The sequence below is a fragment of the Carcharodon carcharias genome, chromosome 2 (assembly GCF_017639515.1).
Source record: "Carcharodon carcharias isolate sCarCar2 chromosome 2, sCarCar2.pri, whole genome shotgun sequence".
NCBI classification, from domain to species: domain Eukaryota; kingdom Metazoa; phylum Chordata; class Chondrichthyes; order Lamniformes; family Lamnidae; genus Carcharodon; species Carcharodon carcharias.
The window spans coordinates 87,243,493-87,266,195 of NC_054468.1; the positions used below are offsets into that span (position 1 = coordinate 87,243,493).

Here is a 22,703-nt window from a genome sequence, read left to right on the forward strand (position 1 = left end):
ACCCAGCGACAGTGAAGGAACGGTGATATATTTCCAAGTCAGGATGGTGAGTGGCTTGGAGGGGAACTTCCAGGTGGTGGTGTTCCCATCTATCTGCTGCCCTTGTCCTTCTCGTTGGTAGAAGTCTCCAACTCTAACTTAGAGGGAGGATTGGATGGTTCCAGATGCAGAGGAATTTCTCATTGGTGGTCCAAACTTCCCTGGCAATTCCCACATAGTTAGTGTATTAGGAATTTCAAGGGGTCACCCAGCGCATCTTTGAGGGTATCTCCGGGGTACAACTATCCGGAGATCAGAAATTCTGGACCTCTGTCTCACCCACACAGACCCACCCATATTTGTGCACACTAGTACAAAGACTCACTCATGTCCACACTCACTCATATTCATACATAGGGCAGAATTTTGCCCTCGTCGGGCAGGCTTGGCGGGAGCGGTCGGGAAGCTGACCGTCCCCGCAATCGGGGCTGGACCGTGATTTCACGCTGGCAAGCCAATGAAGGTCCACCCACCATGAAATGCATTCTGCAGTGCTGCCTGTGTGGGGGGGGGTTTGGTGAGAGCACAAATTCGTGCAGGAGAAGCTCCCTGACAGACAAAACTGCCTTAGGGAGATGACGAGTTTAAGAATTAAAAATAAAGAGTTTTAAATTGTTAAAAGAAATGGCCCCTCATGTGACTCTGTCACATGAGCAGGGACATGTTATTAATGAAATGTTTAAATTTTTATTTTATTTTTAATAGCTGTTGGAAACCTCATTCCGCCTGTGGCCGCCTGGCCTTTTTGCCTGCCCGTCAACTGTAAGGTTGGATGGGCAGTGAAAAATTTAACTCAGTTACCTTTTTAATGAGCTTAATAGGCCTTTTAATTGTCAGCAGGTGTGCTGCTGACTCCCATACGCACCTGCCGACTGAAATATTGCAGGAGTGCGTGATGACATCCGGACATTCGCCTGATGTCATCGCACGTAATTTTACACTCGAGCGGGTTAGGAGCATGTTCGCCCGCTCAGTAAAAAATCCTGCCAACAGACTCACTCATAGTCATTCACACTTAGAAACCCATTCATATTCACACATGCTCTATCACACAGAAACATGCATTCTTTCATATTCATTCAAAATCACTCAACTCACGTACACACTTTCACACAAATCAAATCAATTTTATAATTATCTAGTTATCTTTTATTACAAGCCTAATCCTTATCACATGTATAAGAAAGGTTTAGGAGAACAAATAATTCAATTACCTCTAGAAAGAGCTCTTACAATTCAATAAGCCATTCAATTGTTACTGTATCACACTGCTTATCTCTAATTTTCATGAACTTAATTCTCCCCATTTCCCTAGTCTTGCATTTCTATGTTTTTTTTAACTATTTCAGTGGCATTTCCTGGATCTCAGGAAGAAGTGATCCATAACTGCCTTTACAGCACTGCTCGTGGGCCAAGCCCAACAGCAGTGTTGCCCTGTCCCAGTCCAATAAGCAAATCTGCTTCCCTCACCACTATCACCAAACCACCCATCCACTTCCATGTACCTCCATCTCCACACTCTTCCACCCAACTACAATTCCCCCAGGCCCTAATCTCCCCTGAAACACGACCTCTCCTCCCTCTCAACCCAAACATAGTCTCTCTCCCCAAAATCCAGACGCAATCTCTGACCCGAACATGATCTTTCCTGCCTGAGCATGATCACACCCTCCACCGCCTCTTTCACCGACTACAATCTACACTCTCACCGCCATGTTCTGCACCCATTCCAGACCAGAAACTCCACCCCACTTTCTCCTCGCTGCTCACCAGCTGCTGCCTTGTGCCAGTTTCCTGTCCAACAGACAGGCAGCCTGTCAATCAGACTTGTGTTGGGTGGGAAACCTTGTGAAAGAATTTAAAAGGAGTCCTGCAGTTATTATTAGCAGGATGTCCTGGGAACCCGTTCTCCCACCACAAACCTTTCCTCCTGCTCCTTCCCAGACTCCCTGTCTTGATGACTGAGGTATCTACTGCTGTTTTAAGAGATTGCATCACTCAGTCCCAAAGCCGTGGAAGGACAGTGTCTGACCCACTGCCCAGCCCAGTCCCAGGGTGTGAAAGGACAGTGTCTAAAACACAGCATCAGCCAATTCTACTTATATTAATTTGCTTGAAAGACTGTGCAGGTTGTGCCCTTCTCGATTCTGAACTGTAAATTTTGAGGTGCTGTTCTTAGCACTTTTCTCTTATACTGGGGAGCAAGGCAGTCTATGGCTGCATTCAAAATTCATTATTCTTACAATAATGCACCAGGTACAGAGAAGGGGTAGTAATGTTCCATAAAGTCTTCAATAGAGTGAGAAACAATGACCAATATTCCAAAGCTCATGAAGTACATTAGCAGAAGGGGAAAGAGAGAAAACCAAATGATATTGTTACAATAAAAACGTCATTTACAGGCAGCCCCTTAGTGATTTTGGAAACTCCCCAATACTAATGGAATAATTTTGCTCTTACCTACTGAACATTATTGTGCTGCCCCAGAGCAACATGGAGTCTCACAGTGTCTATTTGTTGCTCTAAAAGGAGGCGTTGCTTTCGCAGTTACACATGTCCAGTCACCGGGGTTGCGCGAAGAGATTCAAATCTCAGGGGGCACAGGTGAAAAATTAATATGCCAAGAGTGAGAAGGGAGAAAACCTTTTCATTCAAAAGAAAACTGAGTTGTGGAACAAATTAGCATGGAAAGACACTGAAGTTGTGGTATAAATGGGGTCAAGAAACAATTTAACGTGTTAATGAAGAGAGGAGTTTGGAGGATATGATAATAATGTGGAGTAAATCTCTGGAAAGAACTGGAGCTGTTGTCTTTGGGTCTTCCTCTATGGCGGTGGTGATAAGGATGGCAATACTTACCCTGCAAACGTTGACACGATTGGTGGGGTTTATTGTTATTTCTGCTCTCCTGCTCCCACCACCTCGTATGTACTTCAATCACCTTCGGTATGAATGATAATTGACGCCACTGTTTTTTAAATCTCCACAAAAGGAAGAAAAGCACAATCCACTTTGGCAAAAGCAAGGGAATGCTAAGTAGCTACAAATCCGCAGAATAATAGAAACCACCCAGCCAGCTACTAAACAGCAACCCAACTAATGAGTTTAAATAGATTCACGAAACAACAGAAGAAACAAAGTTAAAGAATACAATGATAACATTTTAGTTAAACTATGGTTTGAATTTTATTCAAAGTGAGTTACTTTGCCTATTAAGTACATTGAGTTTGAATGGTTTCACACGCTCACTTTCTTGCTGTGTTTGGGTGTCTGCACGCAATGTGGAGCTGTATTCAATTGAAGGGCACAGTGTTCTGCGTGATGTCAGGACTCCCTGTCCTATTACTGTCTGGTCAGGAACAGCATGGGTTAAGTCCGAGGCTTTCTGTTATATCTAATCCATGATGTACCCAACATGGGAGTGTTTAATGGAACTATGTCAGTGGGAGTTTCACTCTGTATCTAATCTGTATTATATCTGAATTGGGAGCATTTAATGGAAGTGTGTCCAGGCAACATTATATTTAATCTGTGTTGTGTATGATCTGGGAAGTGACTGATGGGGCTTGGAGGGAGATTTATTCTATATTTAACTTGTGATGTACCTGACCTGGAAATACAAACTGAGACAGTATAGAGCAAACTGTAACGTGTAGCTAATCAAGCCTGTATCTAATCTGGGTGTGGTTGTTGGGGGACTGTCGAGGAAGTTATTCTCTGTATCTATCCTGTGGTGTACCTGAACTGGGAATGCTTGACACAACAGTGCAGAAGAAATTTTACTCTACATCTAATCCTATATGCTGTACCTCAGAGAGTTGTTCAGAATTATGAAGAGTTTTGGTAAGTTAAATAGGGAAAAATTATACTGGAAGCTGCTGAAGAATTGAACAATCCTGCACTCCTGAATAACGAAGAGGTAGTTGGGGGAAAGGAACCACCAACTGAGTACTGGGAATTCAACAGAAGAAGGAAGATCTGGAAATCATTTAAGAATGTTAACAAAAAAATACTATGCAGTTTGCGGTTAGTAAAAACCAGGCAGTGTCAAACTGGGCATGAGTGATTCTCCGGTTTAATACCTACCGATCCTCCAGGGATGGGTGTGTGTAGCCAGCAGTTAGAATATTCAGGGACAGGATGTTGGGATCAATGATGGAATCATCTGACTCTGGCGTGTTCCGGATCCGACCTACCAATAGAGACAATACAAGACTGATTACTGAAGGCAACCCAACCCCTTACTTATTCCTTTTCTGAAGGCCTCTCACTTTGAATCGAGCTGTGGAACTTCCTGTATACAGGCTGTGAATTTATGAACTCACAGTATGACAAAGTTTATGTATATATTTCTCCCCTTTATTCTTACTTTTTAAATTGAATGTATTGTCGTAGTGTGGGAAGCCCAACTGGCTTGGTAGGTTAACCACTCTATTCACTTTCCAAGTGCCAGGCATGGCTCAGTTGGTCGTACTCTTGCACCTGAGTTGTATGGTTGTGGGTTCAAGTTTCACTCCAAAGTCTTGAGCGTGTAATCCAGGCCGAAATTTCAGTGTAGTACTGAGTGAGTGCTGCACTGTCAAAACTGTCTTTCTTCAGATGAAACAACAAACCAACGCCATTCTGCCTCTCAGATGGATATAAAAGATCCCACAGCACTATTTGTATAAGAACAGGGGAGTTGTCCCTGGCGCTTTAGCCAATATTTATTCCTCAATCAACATCACTAAAACAGATTATCAAGCCATTATCTCATTGCTGTTTATGGACCTTGCAGTGGCTGCCGCATTTCCTGCATTAGAACACTAAACTACATTTCAAAAGATTTACTTAATTGGCTGTAAGACACACTGGGACATTCTGATATCATGAAAAGCATTATACAATTGCACACTCCTTTATTTCTTGCAGTCCAAAGCCCCTGTGATGTTAGGTATCACTGTCAGAACATAAACATGAACTACCTGTGAACTCAGGAAATGGTGAGTGATGGGTTGCAATATCTTTATCGGTTGCTTAAGGTAGTGCTTAAGATTCACGAGAGCTGCTGATAAAGCAACTTTATCGATCTAACCTATGCTCCAAGTTTAAGGAGTCAGTATTGCAAGACTGCCATTTCTTTTTTCATTTACACCTCTGCTCCTTTCCCTGGCTGTGGGCTTGTATAAAAGCTATTCAGTTCTGATGAAAGGTCACCAGCCTGAAATGTTAAGTCTCCTTCTCTCTCCACAGGTGCTGCCTGACCTGCTGAGCATTTCCAGCATTTTCTGTTTTTTTATGACAAGTATAATGTACTTTTAACTGCACAGTTTCTGATTGGCAGCATGGGGGACATGGGGAGCTTAACATTGGTTAGTGGGTGGGATTGGCTGTGGCAGGGGCTTAAATAGGCAAAAACAAAACTCTTTGAGTGGGTCATCCACCCAGTTTTAACTTGCCAACTTCTGGATATTAATAAGGCGGGACAACGGGTGAGCAGTCAAACAGCTTCAAGGAGGCTGGGTGGGATTTTACATATGTTAATGAGGCTAGAATCCCCAAATGTAACCTGCTTTGCAGGTTTGTCTATGGCTGGATGGCTTTCCCAAGCCTCTGGAAACATCAAGGGCAGAATTTTGCCATCGGCGAGCGGGGGCGAGGCCCACTTGCCAACATGTAAAATGACGCGGGATGACGTTGGGTTGAATCCTCGACATCATCCTGGCCCATTTAAATTTTCAGGAGGGCGGGGGCTCAGCAAAATCAGCTGTGCGCCCACCGACCTGTCAATGGCCAATTGAGGCCATTGACAGGATCAATTAAACAATTAAAGGACCTGCCCGTCCAATCTTAATGTTGGCGAGCAGGCCAGGAGGCCCAGCAGCAAATAGAGAAAGCACAAGACCTCATTCAGCAGCGGGATGAGGTTTCATGCAGGGTTTTAAAAATTTTAATAAAGTTATTCTGTAAATTATGAACATGTCCCATCTCATGTGACATTGTCATATGAGGGGACATGTAAGGGGCTTTTCTATTCTCAATTTTTAATACTTTTAAAAGTGGAAGTGATCACCCTGAGGCAGCACTTAGCCTCATGGAGATGCATAGCACTTCCCGCCGGACATCACGCTGGGCGGGCCTTAATTGGCCTGCCCACGTAAAATGGCGGTGCAGCCCGCTTCGCTGGCAGGGATCAGCTCCCCGCCCACCGGAGATTGGGTCGGGCCCATCCGCCCGATAGGCAGAAAATTCTGCCCCAAGTGTTGTTTCCACTCAACACTTGGTTGTAATGTCAGAGTTGAAAGTGGGACTGGTGGGATGGTGGCCCCCACCATCAAGTGGGCGATGGCAAGAATTAAGCCCACAAATCCACCATTTCACTAGAACGCTCAAATCCACCATCACAGTATCTCCTTTAAGGTTCTTGCATGACTCTGGCATCGTTACCACCCAAGTGCCACAAGAGCGGCTCATGTGCTTTTTCCCAACAGCTATTGATCCATTACCATTAGGAAAGTGGTGAATGAATAATACTGCAGCTTTGAGGGCATTTGATCTTTTGAGACCAAATCTTTCAGATTTTGGCCAGGTCACCCTCTCTGTCAACAGAGCAACAAGGTGTCATATACTAAAATTCTAGCAGAGTAAGCCCTTACTTAAAGTTGTGGTTGTGTTCCTGAAAAATCATGACTTTAAGTGAAATCATTTTAAGTGAAACATCAGTTCCCACAGGAAGTAATGTTAAAATTGGAGTTGGGTTCTATAGGACCGTTCTTATTGGGATAAAAATTAAAACATTATACCCTATAAGTTGAAATATTTTACAATTCTAAATTCCTACATTGGTAAAGGAAATAAACTTAAAAAATATAAAAGAAAAACGTAACTTTCTACTTACAGTGCCTCCTGCTTGCTGTCGATCCTGCTTCCTGAACCTTCCGCTCCCTGATCCTCCTGATCGCTGTGGATCTTTCCCCTCCCTGACTTCCGACTTGCAGCCTCTCCCCATGTCTGACCCACCCTCTCACGACCCTCCTGCTCCCTGACTCACCCTCTCACTGCTTCCCTCTCCTGAACCTGCTTTTACATTCAAGATCCAGATCCGATCTGAGGTTGCAGCTCCAAGGTCGTGAAAGTGCGAGTCCCAATGGTGCAGGAGTATCGAGCTGGAGCTGTTATAATCAGTGTTTTTTAAAAATGCTCCTGCTGGCTGCTTCCCTCTCCTGAACCCTCGCTGTGAGTGAGGACTCTGGAGTTGAGCTGTGAGGCAGGAGGAGCAGCTTCGGCAGTCATTTTAAAAAATGCAGTTTCAGGAGGGGGAAGTGGTGAGAGGGTGAATCAGGGTGCGGGAGGTTCGTCAAGAAGGTGGGTCAGGCATGGGGGAGCGGCCAAAAGTCAAGCAGTCAGGCACCTGGGGGTGGGGGGAGAAAGTCGGGCATGGGGAATGCCGCAAGTTGGAGAGTTAGAGAGTAGGAGAGGCTGTGCCAAAATGGTGTCAATCGGGTCTCGCAGGGAACAATGCCTAAACAAATCTCGGGCGCTCAACGAGAATACAGGCCCCATTAACTTACCAAAGTTAAAGTGCAACAAGGTTAAAAGGGATAACGCTAAATGGGGAATTACAGTACTGCCATGGGGCCCCTAGTTACGGAGCAGCATAAACACTTAAACACTGTGGGTGCCCAATCCTTTAAGCAAATGACCCCCTGATGAATTATTGGTGGACCAGATTGGGGAGTGGAAGCCCTGATTTGTCACACTTACAGTGATGCAGCTGCCCAGTTAGAACTTCTAGGCTGCAGTACCCAATCCGGGTGTTCAAATTACTCCATGACCTTGTTCCTCCCTATCTCTGTAACCTCATGAATTGGCACAACCCTGCACTAACTCTAGCCTCTTGTCTATTCCCCTCCATCTCCCTATCATCAGTGGCTGTGCTTTCAACAGCCAGGCCTTCAGCTTGGGAATTCTCTGCCTGAACTTTACTGTCCCTCTCCCTGATATACGAACATATGAAATGGGAGCAGAAGTGGACCATTCGGCCCATTGAGCCTGCTCTGCCATTCAATAAGATCATGGCTGATCTGTTTGTATTACTAATTCCACAGTTACATCTACCCCTGATAGCCTTGGATTTAAGATCCAGATGCCTCAAAAGAATCTATCTACCTCTGCCTTAAAGATATTCAATGACCCCGCCTCCACCGCCTTCTGAGGCAGAGAATTCCAAAGTTGAACAACCATCTGAGAGAAAAAAATCCTCATCTCTGTCCTAAAAGGGCGCCCCCTAATTTTAAAACAGTGCCCCCTAGCTCTGGACTCACCCACAAGAGGAAACATCCTTTCGATGTCCACCTTGTCAAGATTGTTCAGGATTTTATATACTTCAATCAAGTCACCCCTCACTCTTGTAAACTCCAGTGGAAACAAGCCCAGTCTGTCCAACCTTTCCTCATAAGACCTCCCACTTATTCCAAGTATCAATCTAGCAAATCTCCTCTGAACCGCCTCTAATGCATTAAGATCCTCCCTTAAATAAGGAGACCAAAACTGCACACAGTATTCGAGATGTGGTCTCACCAATGCCCTGTATAACTGAAGCATAACATCCTTACTTTTATGTTCAATTCCTCTCCTAATGAAGGATATTATTCCATTAGCCTTCTAGATTATTTGCTGTATCTGCATACTAACTTTTTGTGACTCATGTACAAGAACACCTAGATCGCTCTGCACCTTGGAATTCTGCAGTCCTTCTCCATTTAAGTAATACTCTGCTTTTTTATTCTTCCTGCCAAAGTGAACAGTTTCACATTTTCCCAGATTGTATTCCATCTGCCCTTAAGGCACTCCTTAAAACCGATCTCTTCGACTAAGCTTATGGTTGTCTGGCCTAAAATCTCCTTCTCTGGTTTGTTATCAAATTGTGATTGATTAAGACCCTGTGTGATGCCTTGGGAAGTTGAAGGTGCTATATCAATGCGAATCGCTGTTGATATTAATAGATTTTTTTGTATTTAGATTATTGTTTTAGATTTGCATAATCAATGACATGACCTGATCTTCGCAGGATCCCTGCTACATCAGGAAATTGTAGGATATACAAACAGGAACAATGACACCAGTTTATTTTCTTCATACTTACCAACAACCAGTTCTCGCACTTCCTTCCAACAAATGTCGCTTCCTGTTTCATGGACAATGGTAATCGTAATCCGCCTCTGAATTCCCTATTAAAAACCGAGAATAAAGAAGGATGTTAGGCAACAGTCTCACTCAATTGCAATAATACACCATGACAGGCTGATCGGAGACAATCCTCCACATTTGTGGGGTATTGGTATAAAATTTCAAGTTGTAACTGCAGGGAAAATACCATAAAGTCCATGGCCTTGAAGTTACTAGAGGTGCTACATCTGTGATGAGCTGAGCAATGTAAAGGGAGTTCAATCTTACACTGAAAGATTGGGACAACTCTGAGGCTCTTTCTATCGCACAGTGATGACACATTTTTGGGGTGTATATGATGTCACTGTGTTGATAAACAATCGCACTGTACACCCTCGCCTTATAACATGTTGGAGTAGATTATGTATCCACTATTCAGGAGTACATATCAGGATCTTGGGGATGGCAGTCAGCACCTTCATTCACAATATGTACTCTTACTTGATAAAGCTCTGAGCTGGGAGCTCAAATTTGTAAAATTTAGTTCCTAATGGTAAGGATGTGCACAAATATGGTCCTCAGTTATATCTGTGAAGCTACCAAAGTTCATCTGTGTTGTTCAGATGGGGCTGTCGACAGGTCGTTATAGTTTTTCTTGTTCCTCCCCCAATAATATCACTCTCATTTATTGCAGTGCACAAGCAAATTTGTTCAATGGAATTCCTCTCACACTGTACACAGTGCTGGCGTGCTTTCTCCCAAAGGTTGATACAACACTGGACCAAATCTACATTGCGCCTTTTATTTCTCGCACATGCCTGTTCATCAGCATTGTGAGTGTACTTTACACTATTTCATAATTGCAAAACATACTGCACTTGGGCAGTGGGGTCATAGGTAGCAGCAGGGATCAAGATGGATCTGCCCCATGAGAGGGATGAAGAGAAGCTAGTACTTAACTAACTAGCACCTTGCCCTTCTGCCCAGCCACAGTGCAGTGAGGATGCAGGGCAGACAAGTGTGCAGGATGATGTCTCTGAAACTTGGAACAAGAGAGGAGGACTCAAGAGTATTTATTGTAGTAAGTTTGATAAGATAGATAAAGGAAAGATGATGAGTTAGGAAGAAGAGAAAGAGAGCGAGAGGTTGAAGACTACATGTCAGAAAGGGAGTGCTCATCTGACAAGTTTTCCCACATGCTGTCCAGGAATGTAAGGGGCTAGAACAGCTACAGCAGCTTTCGAGCTTGGATGGTGTCTTGTTTAAGGAATACTGTGCAAAACACAAGGTATCCAGTTCAGATCACAAGGGAGTCTTATTATTACATTTCCAGTCAACATCGTTATATAATTAGATGCCTAACAGTATGGACACACACCTTAGCTTTAAAGGTTCAGGCCACAAACAATAGTATCGAGCACTGCAGTATCTGACAGAATATGTAAGGCAGGCAGAAAACATGTAACAGTTGGCCTTGAATTTTATGGAGAATTAAGGGGTGCTGAACAGGTGCCGTGTGAAAGAACAAATCAATCTCTTCAGAGGCAGCTTTGACAACACATTTGAGACTGGTTATTCAACAGTACCTGGTGCAGTAGGAAAGTTCCATGACATGGCATCCCACCTCTGTGGTCAACAACAGCAGGAATATACCTGAGCAAGGAAAAGAGAGATGGTCACTTCATGTACCAATAATCCTAGTGCTGTGTATTCTGCTGGTTACTCAGTTCAAACACTAAGGCTGGATTCTTCCAGCCCTAGTGGCGGGTTCTCCCGTGGTGGGGCCGGCGAGCCATTGAAATCTCCGTTCACACTGGCGGGACCGAAAGTTCCCGCTGCCGAGGGGGGCTGGAAAATTCCGTCCTAGAGGAAATGTGGCTTTGTAGGACATGAATGATGAATGCCTTTTATTGTTTGAACTTGGGCCCAGCATGAGCCAGCCTTTGAGGGCTTTCAGGTTATGCTGCAACAGTGGATGGTACTTACTCTCCAGTAGCCTCCAGCTCACAGATTTCGAAGAAGACCAGCAAGTCATACTTGCCCTGGCACTGTCCTGCGGTGGGTCGGTTCATGGTGTTTAACTTGGTAGCTGGTACTGCAAATACAATAAACCATTAGTCAGGGCACTGGGAGCAACCTAGAGTGTTAACCCAAAGCTTGCAATTGATTCTACCTTCAGCTTCCAGCATTATCTGTTCCAAAACCTGGTGCTGTGTCAAGTGGCAAAATAGGAACCAACCTCAACTTTATTTTTCAAAATCTGGTTTATATCAGATTCAAATGTTTCATTATGCAAAAATTATTTTTCAACATGTGACTGAGAACAGAGCACAGCTGAAGAAAAGAGTAAAACTTAGGAACAGGATACAACTGAAGGACAGAGCACACTTGAAGGAACAAGGCACCTGACTGTATAGGAGGCACCTGAAGGTAAAAGGTGCATTTAAGGAACATGACACACCTGAAGAAGCAGGACACAACTAACGGACAGCACCTCTGAAAGAAACTGCACATTTCACAGAACATGGCACATGCGTAAGATCAGGGCATACTTATATAGCTTTGAGTTAAATTTAACTGTGTCATGAGGGCGCTTCATCACTTGGCAGAGCCTCTTCCTGTCGACATGCTTTTGTGAGCTGTGTCCATGATGTGACTACACAAATCTTTTTTGCAGTTTCTCTGTTCTCTCATTGCTGGTTACAGTTCCATTGGTGTCTGAAATCCTCAATTCTATGACTGTGGTGGGCAGTACAGACAAACCCAGTTGTGACCCTTAAGGCATGACAACATGACAAATTTACCCATAATGCCATTCAGGGAGCTATGATAATGTTAATCTTAAGGTTTAGGTCAATTGATTCAGTAGAAAACAGCTCTGATGGTTTATTTTCAGCCAACTAAAATACTGATTTTTGGAAGTCACCCCAAAATAGGTTATGAAAGGCGGGAGGAAAAAGTGAACAGCTTTTAAAGTTATAAATGAGCCAGAGTAAATAATAAAACACTACTGTTAAAGTAAAAACAGAGCAAGCGTAAAAGAAAATGGAAATAGATTGAATGTTGTCTATATTTAAGATTGTATTTAGTTTAGGGATCATTTTCAATAGTAAAGCTATTCCTGACATCTGAGCAGTTTTAGTGTTAATTTTTGTGTTTGCACTGACAATGTAACTAATTGGTTGGTAGAGTGAGACAGGCGTTTACTTGGACTTTACAACAGTTTAAGGGTTGGATGCTCAGGGGCTAAAAGTGACGCAGGCTAGAATGTGAATGTGAGTTTTCCTCTTACAATTCTGCCACAACAAATACAGGTTGACACGAAAACAAAAACAAAAACTCAATTTCCTACATTAAATAAAAAATGAAACAAGACACAGCAAACATGCAGTGGTGAGTTAAAGGGTAAAGACACAGAGCACACTGCAAAAATACCAATCTCACCCAACAAGTTAAGTTCAGATTTATTTTGCCTTTCTAATGAATGTACATTGTGAATATCAAGAGTATTGAAATTGTATTGAGGCACCTCAGAGTGGAACATGTTGTATAGAAAAAAGTTGAATTCTATTGCACTTTCTGTAATTTTCAATTTGAAATGTTTTGCCTTCAGGCTGCATGCCTGACATGGAATATATATTATACATATCAAGAGTATTACAGTTGAAAGTATGGAGGCAAGTTGAATTTTATTGCACTCTAATTTTCAAGTTGAAATGTTTTACAAATTTTATGAATAAAGTATATTTTTGGAAGAAAAAAATCTAAGTTAAAGTTGTTTCTTTATTAAAGAACTTGCACAGCTCTATTGAACATCTGCAGCATTTTGTGACTATTCCAATTTCTTCACACAAGGCAAGAAGCATTCATTGCTCCACAAGAAAGTGTTGAATTACTAAAATGTTAGGCAGTCTCCACTGATTAAATTGGATCTTCTAGTGGCAGAATCTGCTGTGGCATCACTCTCCCCCCTATTCCCAGGTTCCAGTTAAACAGTTATCTTGTATGGAAATGATTTAACATTTTCCTCCATTAGAATCACAGTTTAGGGAATGAGCATCTTAGAGAACTAAATGTTGACCTTTGCTCTTTGACCTAGACAATCACAGCAAACAAAGCAAAAAACAAAGGTACCCTACTAGATACACACATAAAATATATTCCAGTCTGGATGAGATTGTATTGTGAAAGTGAATTATTTTTGATAAGCCACTGCAGCTTTAAGTTCTCTTCTAAAATGACCTACATGTAGAAGATGATCTCACTCAATGGGAGATTCAATTACACCTAAGACAGCAGATTGGTTGGTGATGGATACCCTAACCATTTGATTGGCAGCTCTTAAATGGCCCTGTGACACTGATGCTAAGTATGGAGTGATGTCAGAGTGGATCACTAAGCCAGGATCTGAACCTCATTAACTTCAAATATGAAATAAAACAAACCTTTAAAAATGAAACTAAGAAACAGGTGTGGAGGGATGATTGAATAACAGTAATGGACCAAGTGTGCACTGTCTTTTAAAATGAGATTGTAAAACAAACCAATGACAAATCTGTTGTCATCTAGCTATTGCTCAGGCTGGCACTCAATTTGGATATGTATAACCCAGTCCACTCTCCTGCAGACTTTTAAGAATCAAAGCTTGACATCAGCTCATCACCAATTAATCTTTGCTCTTCTGTTTCCAACCTGGCTGGTTTTCTGTACTTTAGCCCTCAGTTCTCCACCCAGGCTTTCCAGCTTTAAATGTAAATGAATGGAATCAGATTCTATAACATTGGTATCAGCATCATATCATATCAACAAAGTTATCCGCCAGTTTGACCAATCTTCAATTAAGTGGTAGGGAGGCCAAAACTGCATGTAATACTCCAGGTGTGGTCTCACCAAGGCCCTGTATAACCGTAGTAAGACATCCATATTACTGAAGTCAAATCCTCTTGCAATGAAGGCCAACATATTATTTGCTTTCTTAATTGCTTGCTGCACCTGTCTATTTACTTTTATTGACTGGTGTACAAGGACACCCAGACCTCTTTGTACATCCACGTTTCCCAATATATCACTATTTAAATAATACTCTGCCTTTCTGTTTTTCACACTGAAACGTATAACTTCACATTTATCTATGTTATACTGCATTTTCCATGTGTTTGCCCACACACACAACTTGTCTAAATTGCCCTGAAGCCTCCTTGCATCCTCCTCACAATTCACAACCCTGCCTAGTTTTGCGTCATCAGCAAACTTGAAGATATTGCATTTGGTTCTCTCATCCAAGTCATTCACATGTATCATGAATGGCTGGTTCCCAAGCACTGATAACCGCCTGCCATCTGGGAAAAGACCCATTTATTCCCACTCTCTGGTTCCAGTCTGTCAACCGATTTTCAATCCATGCCAGCACATTACCCGCAATCCCGTGTGTTTTAATTTTGCCCACTAACCTCTTATGTGGACCTTATCAAAAGCATTCTTGAAATCCAAATATACCACATCCACTGGTTCTCACTTATCTATTCTATTAGTTACATCCTCAAAAAACTCCAGTAGATTAGTTAAGCATGATTTCCCTTTCATAAACCCATGCTGACTTTGTCTAATCCCGTTAATGCTTTCCAAGTGTTCTGTTACCACGTCTTTTATAATAGACTCTAGCGTTTTCCCCACTACTGATGTTAGGCTAACTGGTCTGTAATTCTCTGTTATTTTCTCTCCCTCCTTTTTTAAATAGTGGGGTTACATTTACCACCCTCTAATCTGAGGAACTGCTCCAGAGTCTGTAGAATTTTGGAAGATGACCAACAATGCAACCAATATTTCCAGGGCCACTTCCTTTAGCATTCTGGGATGTAGGTTATCAGGCCCTGGGGATTTTTCAGCCTTTAACTCCATTAATTTCTCTAGCACAATTTTTTACTAATACTGATTTTCTTCAATTCCTCCCTCTCACTAGACCCTGGTGGTTCCCTAACATTTCTGGGAAATTATTTGTGTCCTCTTTTGTGAAGACAGAACCACAATATATGTTCAATTCTTCTGCCACTTCTTTGCTCCCCATTATAATTTCCCCCACTTCTGACAGAGCACATATTTGTCCACTTCTGTTTACATTGCTGAGCAGAGACACAAGGGATCGGGGCTGAATAATGACACACAATTGCAGCCCATGGAAAGTAGCTTTGAATTGGGTACGACACCAGGAGCAGCAAGGAGATGTAATGATGATTACTAATGGTCCAACCTCTGGGAACTGGTAATACATTTCTGCATCAGGCAGGACTCAGGAACTGAATATTGCTTTTCACAGAGAACCCCATTAACATAGAACAAAAAGGAAAAAGGGGATGGACAAGTACGTAACTGACTGGAAAAACCATGGCAGTTGCAGAGTTCGAACACACTGCCACACCATACCATGTAAAATATTCAATTTGGGAGGTAAATTGCAGTCATAAAAGGAGTGAGATAAATTACTCAATTATATCAGGAGTGCAGGAGAGGGTGATGTATCTTGTTTTACAGGGATTGGGAAATGAGTTACCCAACTGAACCAGAAACTGAAGCTCCGAATGTATGAGGATTGGAAGATGAATTACCGAATCCTCTGGGAATCTGTGAGGGAAGGTGAAATATGAGGTGTTTGAGGATTGGGAAATTCATTAAACAAATGTATTGGCAGTTTTGGAGGTGAAAGGTCCAATCGTAATGGGAAGTGGGATTGAAGCATCCAATAATCTAGTGGATTGGGCAAGTTGAAATATCCATTTTTTTGAGATTGGGAGATGAATTAGCTAATGATATGGGGAGCTGTGTGCGGTGATGTATCCAATGAAACAGACTTTCCATCAGAATCCAGTATTACGAACCATGCATCTGGGCTTTCCTGACAGCACAACCAGGGGAAGAAGGAAGGGGCAAGGGGTCATAAACCTCGTCCTCGGAAAGATAAGAAGCAGCAACACTAGCAGCAGACACGGCGTGCATGGACAGCGAGTCCAAGAATGGGAGATTCAACCCATCAGGCATCAGGTGCTTAATCAAAAAAAGTGCTTTCTCATTCTCTGCGATATGCATGATGAAGGACAAAACAAAACACAAACAGTAAAACCAGATGAGTTCCAGCAGGAGAAGACAATTGTTTAACTAATAAGGAGTGTTGAGAAATGTGTACAACAAACTGAAATAATAAAACATTAAGCTTCTAGTACCTAGACACATCCCAGCATAAAATAAAAGGCACCTGTCACCACAGGCAAGCCCACTCAGCTTCGTGCCTTACAGGACAATAGTTACCCACAGCTCTGGAAAAGTCCAATGTCCCTCCACCCGACCCCAGCAACATATGGACGAAGAATTTTCCATGGCAGAGGGTCGGTAACCAAAGGTCACAGATTTAAGATAATTGGCAAAAGAGCCAAAGTGGAGAGGAGAAGAATTTTCTTTACACTTGAGCTGTTATAATCTAGAATGCACTGTCTGCAAGGGCAGTGGAAGCAAATTCAATAGTAACTTACTAAATGGATATATACTTAAATGGGGAAAACAAATTGCAGGGCTATGGAAAAAGGCTGGAGAAGTGGAACTAATTGGATAGATATATCAAAGAGCCGGGGCTGACACAATGAATGGACTCCACCTGAGCGTTATGATCTTTTAAGATATCTATGACTGAGAAAGTGATACACTGGCTACACCTACAATTGACCAGGAGCGGTGGGCCTCCTTCCTGAGGCCCTTCTCTCACACACTTCAAGCCCACACAGATAAAGGAATGGCTTGGCTGAGTTCAGATTGCACATGTCCCTGTGCCCTCACTGAACTTCTCATGTCATTGCAGATAACAATCCAATACTCAACAATAAACTTTTCACTGCTACCCAATGTGATCTGAGACCTTTGAGAATAAAGGACCCTGCAAAATAGCAGGAATATCAATTGTGAGAACTTTATCTTATAAAGGATGCATGTATCTGTGAATCTAGTGCAAGCAAACATCAACATGCACCTGTCTATGTTTTATTCTACCAATGATGAGCAAGTTCACAAGCTCAGTAATTGCAAATTCATGTTAAGTGAAAGAAAAAGCTTTTTGTTTATAAACACTTCTTTACCATAGTTTGAACGTGCATCCTAAAGGTGAGGCAGACATAGAGGGAATGGAAGAATGACCACCAGGGAATCTGAGGTTAAAAGTTAGTGTCAATGAAATTTATGGACACTGAAGTTGCAGATCATGGTTAGTGGTATGTAGAGAGACTGATGGTGAAGGTTAATACATTGGTAATCTGGAGAGACTGAAGTTAAAAGTTGGCACCCAAGGTAATGTAGAGAGGTTGGGTTAAAGGTTAGTGCCAGAGTAAAGCAGAGAGGCTGAAGGTGACAATCACTATCAGATTAATGAAGGGAGTCTGAAAATAAAGATATTTATTAGTAGAATACAAGGAAATGGGGTGGCTGAGGTGGGTGTTGGACGGACCTTGAAAGTGTCTGAAATGTGATATGCCTTCCTTTGATATTATAAAGAAATGGTATGCCTGTTGCTGAAATACACGACACATAGGAACATAGGAGCAGGAGGAGAACAATTAGCCCTTTAGGCCTGTCCCACCATTCAGTAAGATTATGGCTGATCTGATTGTGGTCTCAACTCCACTTTCCTGTCTGCCCCCGGTAACCCTTGATTCCCTTGTCTATCAAAAATTGGTCTAACCCTGCCTTAAATAAATTCAATGACCCAGCCTCCACTGCTTTCTGGGGAAGAAAAATCCCCTCATCTCAGTCTTAAAAGGGAGATCTCTTATTCTTCAACTGTATTCTTCTCTTAACCCTCTGATTCTTAACTAGCTGCCCTCAGATAACTCAAGCACCCAGTAATTTTTTGGGCACAGATCACAGATTGGAGATGGGGTCTTCCTGGTCTGTACAGCTCAACATCATAGTTACCCAGTGAGTCACTGGGTAAAATCCAGGAATTATTTCAATAAGTTCTCAGAATTGGAAATTGATAGTGGTACATTTTCTTGTCTATAGCAATAACATGCCAACAATATGCTCCCTAACTAGAAGGCCCAAGGCCAGGCTGAAATTGGCCCGAGGGTTCTCAGTTGCTTAATTTGGGTGAGTTGGCAGTGCCCCTTTTACAAAGTTGCAAGTTGGGAGGCTTACCTTGCTACCAGCAGCCTTAAGGTAAGTCCCAGGAAGTCCCAGGAGGGGTGGAAAGGCCTTTCTGCAGGGATCGGGGTGGGGTGTGGGGCTGGGGGATAGCGGGTGTGATTGTGAGTGTTGTGCAGTCAGGGAGTGCACTCCTCTTGCACCAGGGTGATGATTCCCAATTGCCTTTTTTTACTAATATTGGCAGCTGTTGAAGATTGCTGGGTGGAGCAGTCCTGACATCTGCTCCAGTTAACTGACAACCACTTTCAGCAGGGTTTTGGCCCCTCATTTATATATGTAAGGTGCTCTATGCCTGTCTTAGGTGGTCACGTCGGATGCCTGAAATCTAGGCAGCCTTTACCAATGGTGACACTCATGCAGCATAGGCATAGGTTGGTTGTGGGTGTTGCATTCCATAATTGCTCCTTTTTTTGCTCGTTTTTCCACCCAATGTCTACTCCTATATGTAGCTAAGAGATACGATTAGATACAAAGCAATAATTAAACAATTTAATCCTCTCACCTGGTTTAGATAAGGGCATCACACGAGGGAACTGTCGGCGAGATGGCCTCAGGGGGCTAGGAAGAGAAAGAGCAGGTGAATTCCATCTAGAATACATTATGGAGAAAGACTTTAATTCCACGGTAGATCACTGAGCTGAGATTATATGAGCACAGGGCACCATCAATGAGAGATTCATTTTCTGGATCTCTCAAATACTGAGGTTCCCATTTCAGTTGTGAAGTGTGGGGTCTGACATTGACCAAATGTAAAGGGACTACTTCACTGGAAATGTGAGGTATCAGAGAAATGGTGGTGGGGAGTGTGGAGTTTGGGAACAGGTCAACTGAACTGCTGCCAAATACTCCCCAGTACCAGGCAAAGGACATGACTTATGGAAATTGGGATACACTTTTCCTTCCTCTCTGAGCTACCGGATAGAGTGCTTGCTAGTGCTAGTGCTTGCTTTCTTAGACTGCTTGTTAAGCAGACACCCCAAATACCAGGGCTCAAGCCAAGGATTTGTCTTTCTTTGTTCTGTAGCCACATGATGCTATTTGGAGGTATGGCTTTCTATCACCCCAGGAGTTGAAAGGTAGCTTTAATACGCCAGTTCTCTAATGGATGGGCAGAGGAAGGAGCAAGAAAATCTTAAACAGCCTCTCTGGAATTTTTTCATTTCAGAATGGATTGGAGACCATTGCCTTGTCAGGGAACCACTTGTAGCTATGCATGATTTAGGGTGAATGCCAACTGGGTTAATTTGTCTTTCTCCATGGGGAAATGCATGGTTTCAAATGGACAAACATGGCTGCATGCCTAAGGTCCGGAGGTGTCCGTGCGTGGAACTACCAGACCAACCATGTGGTCATATGCTACAATTCATTTTTCCACCATATTGGAGTTACTTTCCTTGATCAATCTTTTTCTTTGCAAAACACATTCTTACCTGGCTAGATGGTGGGGTGGGGGTTTGAGTGGTGGAGGGATGGTAATGGATTTGACCTGTTCCTAGTGTTTTTTCATTCTTTCATGGGATGTGGGCACTTGTTGCCCATCCGTAATTGTCCTTGAACTGAGTGTTTGCTAGGCCATTTCAGAGGGCATTTAAGAGTCAGCCACATTGCTGTTGATCTGGAGTCACATGTAGGCCAGACCAGACAAGGATGGCAGATTTGCTTCCCTAAAGAGCATTAGAGAACCAGATGGGTTTTTACAAGAAGCTTTATATTCCAGATTTATTAATTGAATTTAAACTCTGACTTGGTGGGATTTGAACCCATGTCCCCAGAACATTAGTCTGGGCCTCAAGATTACTAGTCCAGTGACATTACCATTACACCATAGTGGCACATCAAATCCCCACCCCTCTGCCTTGAGCTGCTCACCTGACAGGATGTGAGGGATTTATCCTGAGGTGGCTCTAATCTTCCTCCTGATCCTAACTTGTGACCCAATGTTTGACTTCAATAAAGCAGCAAATTCTGGGTGCCAATTCATCTGCTGGTATTAGGTACTGCAGGCATGGGGGTAACCTGTAGCTTCAGCCCCAATGAGTTTTATGCACCTTGTTTGGTCTGCAAGTAGGCCCTGCTTTCTGGTTTTACATTAAAACAGGAGGTAATCTATCTCAAATCCTCTTTACAGCACAGAGGGATTAAAATCTAGAGCAGAACCTCCAGTGGGTTTTAATGTGAAGAGTGAGACACTGACTTTGAGTTTGAAACAGAAGTGGGGATTATTGCTGCTGATGACAATCAGGTATATTGGGAGTACTTACCTGATGAGGTCTTTGCAGAGGGGTGGAAATGGGTGCTGCTGATAATGTCCAAATACTTCGAAGACAATGGGCTGAGTCTTAATATACTCGATGAAGGATTTGGTCACTTCTACTGCAATCTGTAAAAAAACAGTAGTTTTCACAGTATACAACTGTTTGTTTAATTGAATTTTCAAGAGTTAAAGACTTTTCTGGGCTGCTGAAGACATTAATGAAGGGCACATTAGTACACATGGATTGCACTAAAGGCTGTAGAATACTGGGGTAGCATGAGTTTCACAGCAGGAGGAACCTGTTTTGCTTGGGAGCATGAGCAAAGAATCCTGCCTACATTGGCTGATAGTCTTGTCAATTGGGGTCACTGCTCTTGCCTAATGCCAGTTGAGTTGGTTTCCTTTATCTCCTGCTGGGAGTTTACACCTTCCAATTAATTTGTATCCCTTTCCTCTCCTCCACTATCAGCACCAGCACCTTCAAATGTCCTGCTTTATCTCCTGGAACTTTCTCCTTAAACCCCCACCTCTTGCTGCCTCTCCTCATTTTGACAGGCTCCTCATGCCTCTCTCTTTAACCATGCCTTCAGTCACTTTCCCCAACTCTTTTCCCACTGTCCTGTCAATCACATTTGCTTTTAAATGGGCATTAATAGTGTTTCAGCCTAATCACACAACACAATCATCAATCTGTCTAACAGACTCTGAGATGAGCATTATCATCAATGCAGTGTGACACAAAACATTCTAATACAAAGTGAAAGCCTTTCAAAATCTTTGGCATAGTAAGTAGTTAGTTTGGGCTTTCTAGCTGGTTCTGTATAATCACAATTATACCTTCATTTGGGAGACTTACATTCTGTACATGGTAAAAGCCAAGTGGGGGGCCTCGGCCTGTGTTTTTCAGTGGCTCTGTAGAGAAGGCTTCTTCTTGGCGATGGATGAAACTGTAAAGGAGAGAAAATCACAACTGAACCTTCTTGGTCAGAGGTTCCTTTGATTTACGTCATCAATCCTGAACAGAAAACATCAACTAACTCAGAGCTTCAAAGACTTTAGTGTGTGGAAATTGGAATGGAAATGATCTAAATCTGCCCCACTGGGTACCCATACAGCAATCCCAAAAGAACAACTGCCCAACCCCGTATCCTGCACTGCAATAACGCCGACAGTCAGCTCATTTTAAAAATTAACCTTATGTTTGACTTGACAAAGATCATTTAGAAACCAGCCTCCACAATGAATATCTCTACCAAGGGCATACCAAAGCTTCTATACATGTGGCAGTGAATGGACGTAACATGGCTTTCGAAAAATGGGCCTATACAGAATGAATACTGAATGCTCATGCTACTAGGTCAATATATCATGGACACATCACTGATCCCACTGATATGACAATAAGTGGATGTAGCATGGTCTCCACAGGCATAGCAATGGGTCTATATAGCATGGAAAAAGGATGGCAATGGGTGACTTACTTGAACTGACAGAAAATATCAGCATATTCAGCTGAGATACTTGAGGCCTGTAGAACTGTTACTCTGAAAGTGAAGCTGCTGCCAATTCTGAGGTGTTCCACGATTCCATCCATCTGTGTGTCCACTGGTGACTTCACTGGACTTTCGGGCTCCTCCTGGGTGGCTGCAGAATGCAAACAAAACCACAAATAATTAATGGGCATTTTATTTCTGTCCTCCTCAGGCAGAGAAAGAGGCATATTTAAGATGATGACTGGGGGTTTGGGGGGTGGCGGGGGCATTGTTTAAGACAACAGTGGAGGGGCGGGGAGTTAAGATAGTAGAGATTGGGGCTTCTCGCCTGTCTCCTACTCCTCAGCATTTTGGTGAAGCTGAAATAAGACAAGGAAGGCCTACTACCTCAGCCAGGAGTTGGGGCCTAATTTAAATGGCACTGGGGAGTGCACGCTATTTTAACCACTGACCTGACTGAGGCCTGTACTGCTAAAGCTTCCAGCAGCCAGGAAATAAGGGGATTTTCCAGGAATTAAAAAAAAATTGTTCATGAGATGTGGGGGTCACTGGCAAGGCCAGCATTTGTTGCAGACCCCTAATTGCCTTTT

At 42.8% G+C, this 22,703-nt stretch overlaps 1 protein-coding gene across 17 annotated transcripts in view; it reads right to left on the reverse strand.

Moving 5' to 3' along the window:
• The window catches only part of kif1aa (kinesin family member 1Aa), a 290,591-nt gene that overhangs the window by 41,639 nt on the left and 226,249 nt on the right, over positions 1-22,703 (reverse strand). For all 17 annotated transcript variants that reach the window (XM_041175369.1, XM_041175336.1, XM_041175327.1 and 14 more), the window contains 8 exons: positions 22,102-22,264; positions 21,477-21,567; positions 20,628-20,746; positions 18,869-18,924; positions 11,173-11,281; positions 10,773-10,839; positions 9,164-9,248; positions 4,126-4,231 (listed from right to left, as the gene is read on the reverse strand). In XM_041175369.1, coding sequence (XP_041031303.1) covers positions 4,126-4,231; positions 9,164-9,248; positions 10,773-10,839; positions 11,173-11,281; positions 18,869-18,924; positions 20,628-20,746; positions 21,477-21,567; positions 22,102-22,264 — 796 coding nt within the window. The remainder of the gene's footprint in view (positions 1-4,125; positions 4,232-9,163; positions 9,249-10,772; positions 10,840-11,172; positions 11,282-18,868; positions 18,925-20,627; positions 20,747-21,476; positions 21,568-22,101; positions 22,265-22,703) is intronic.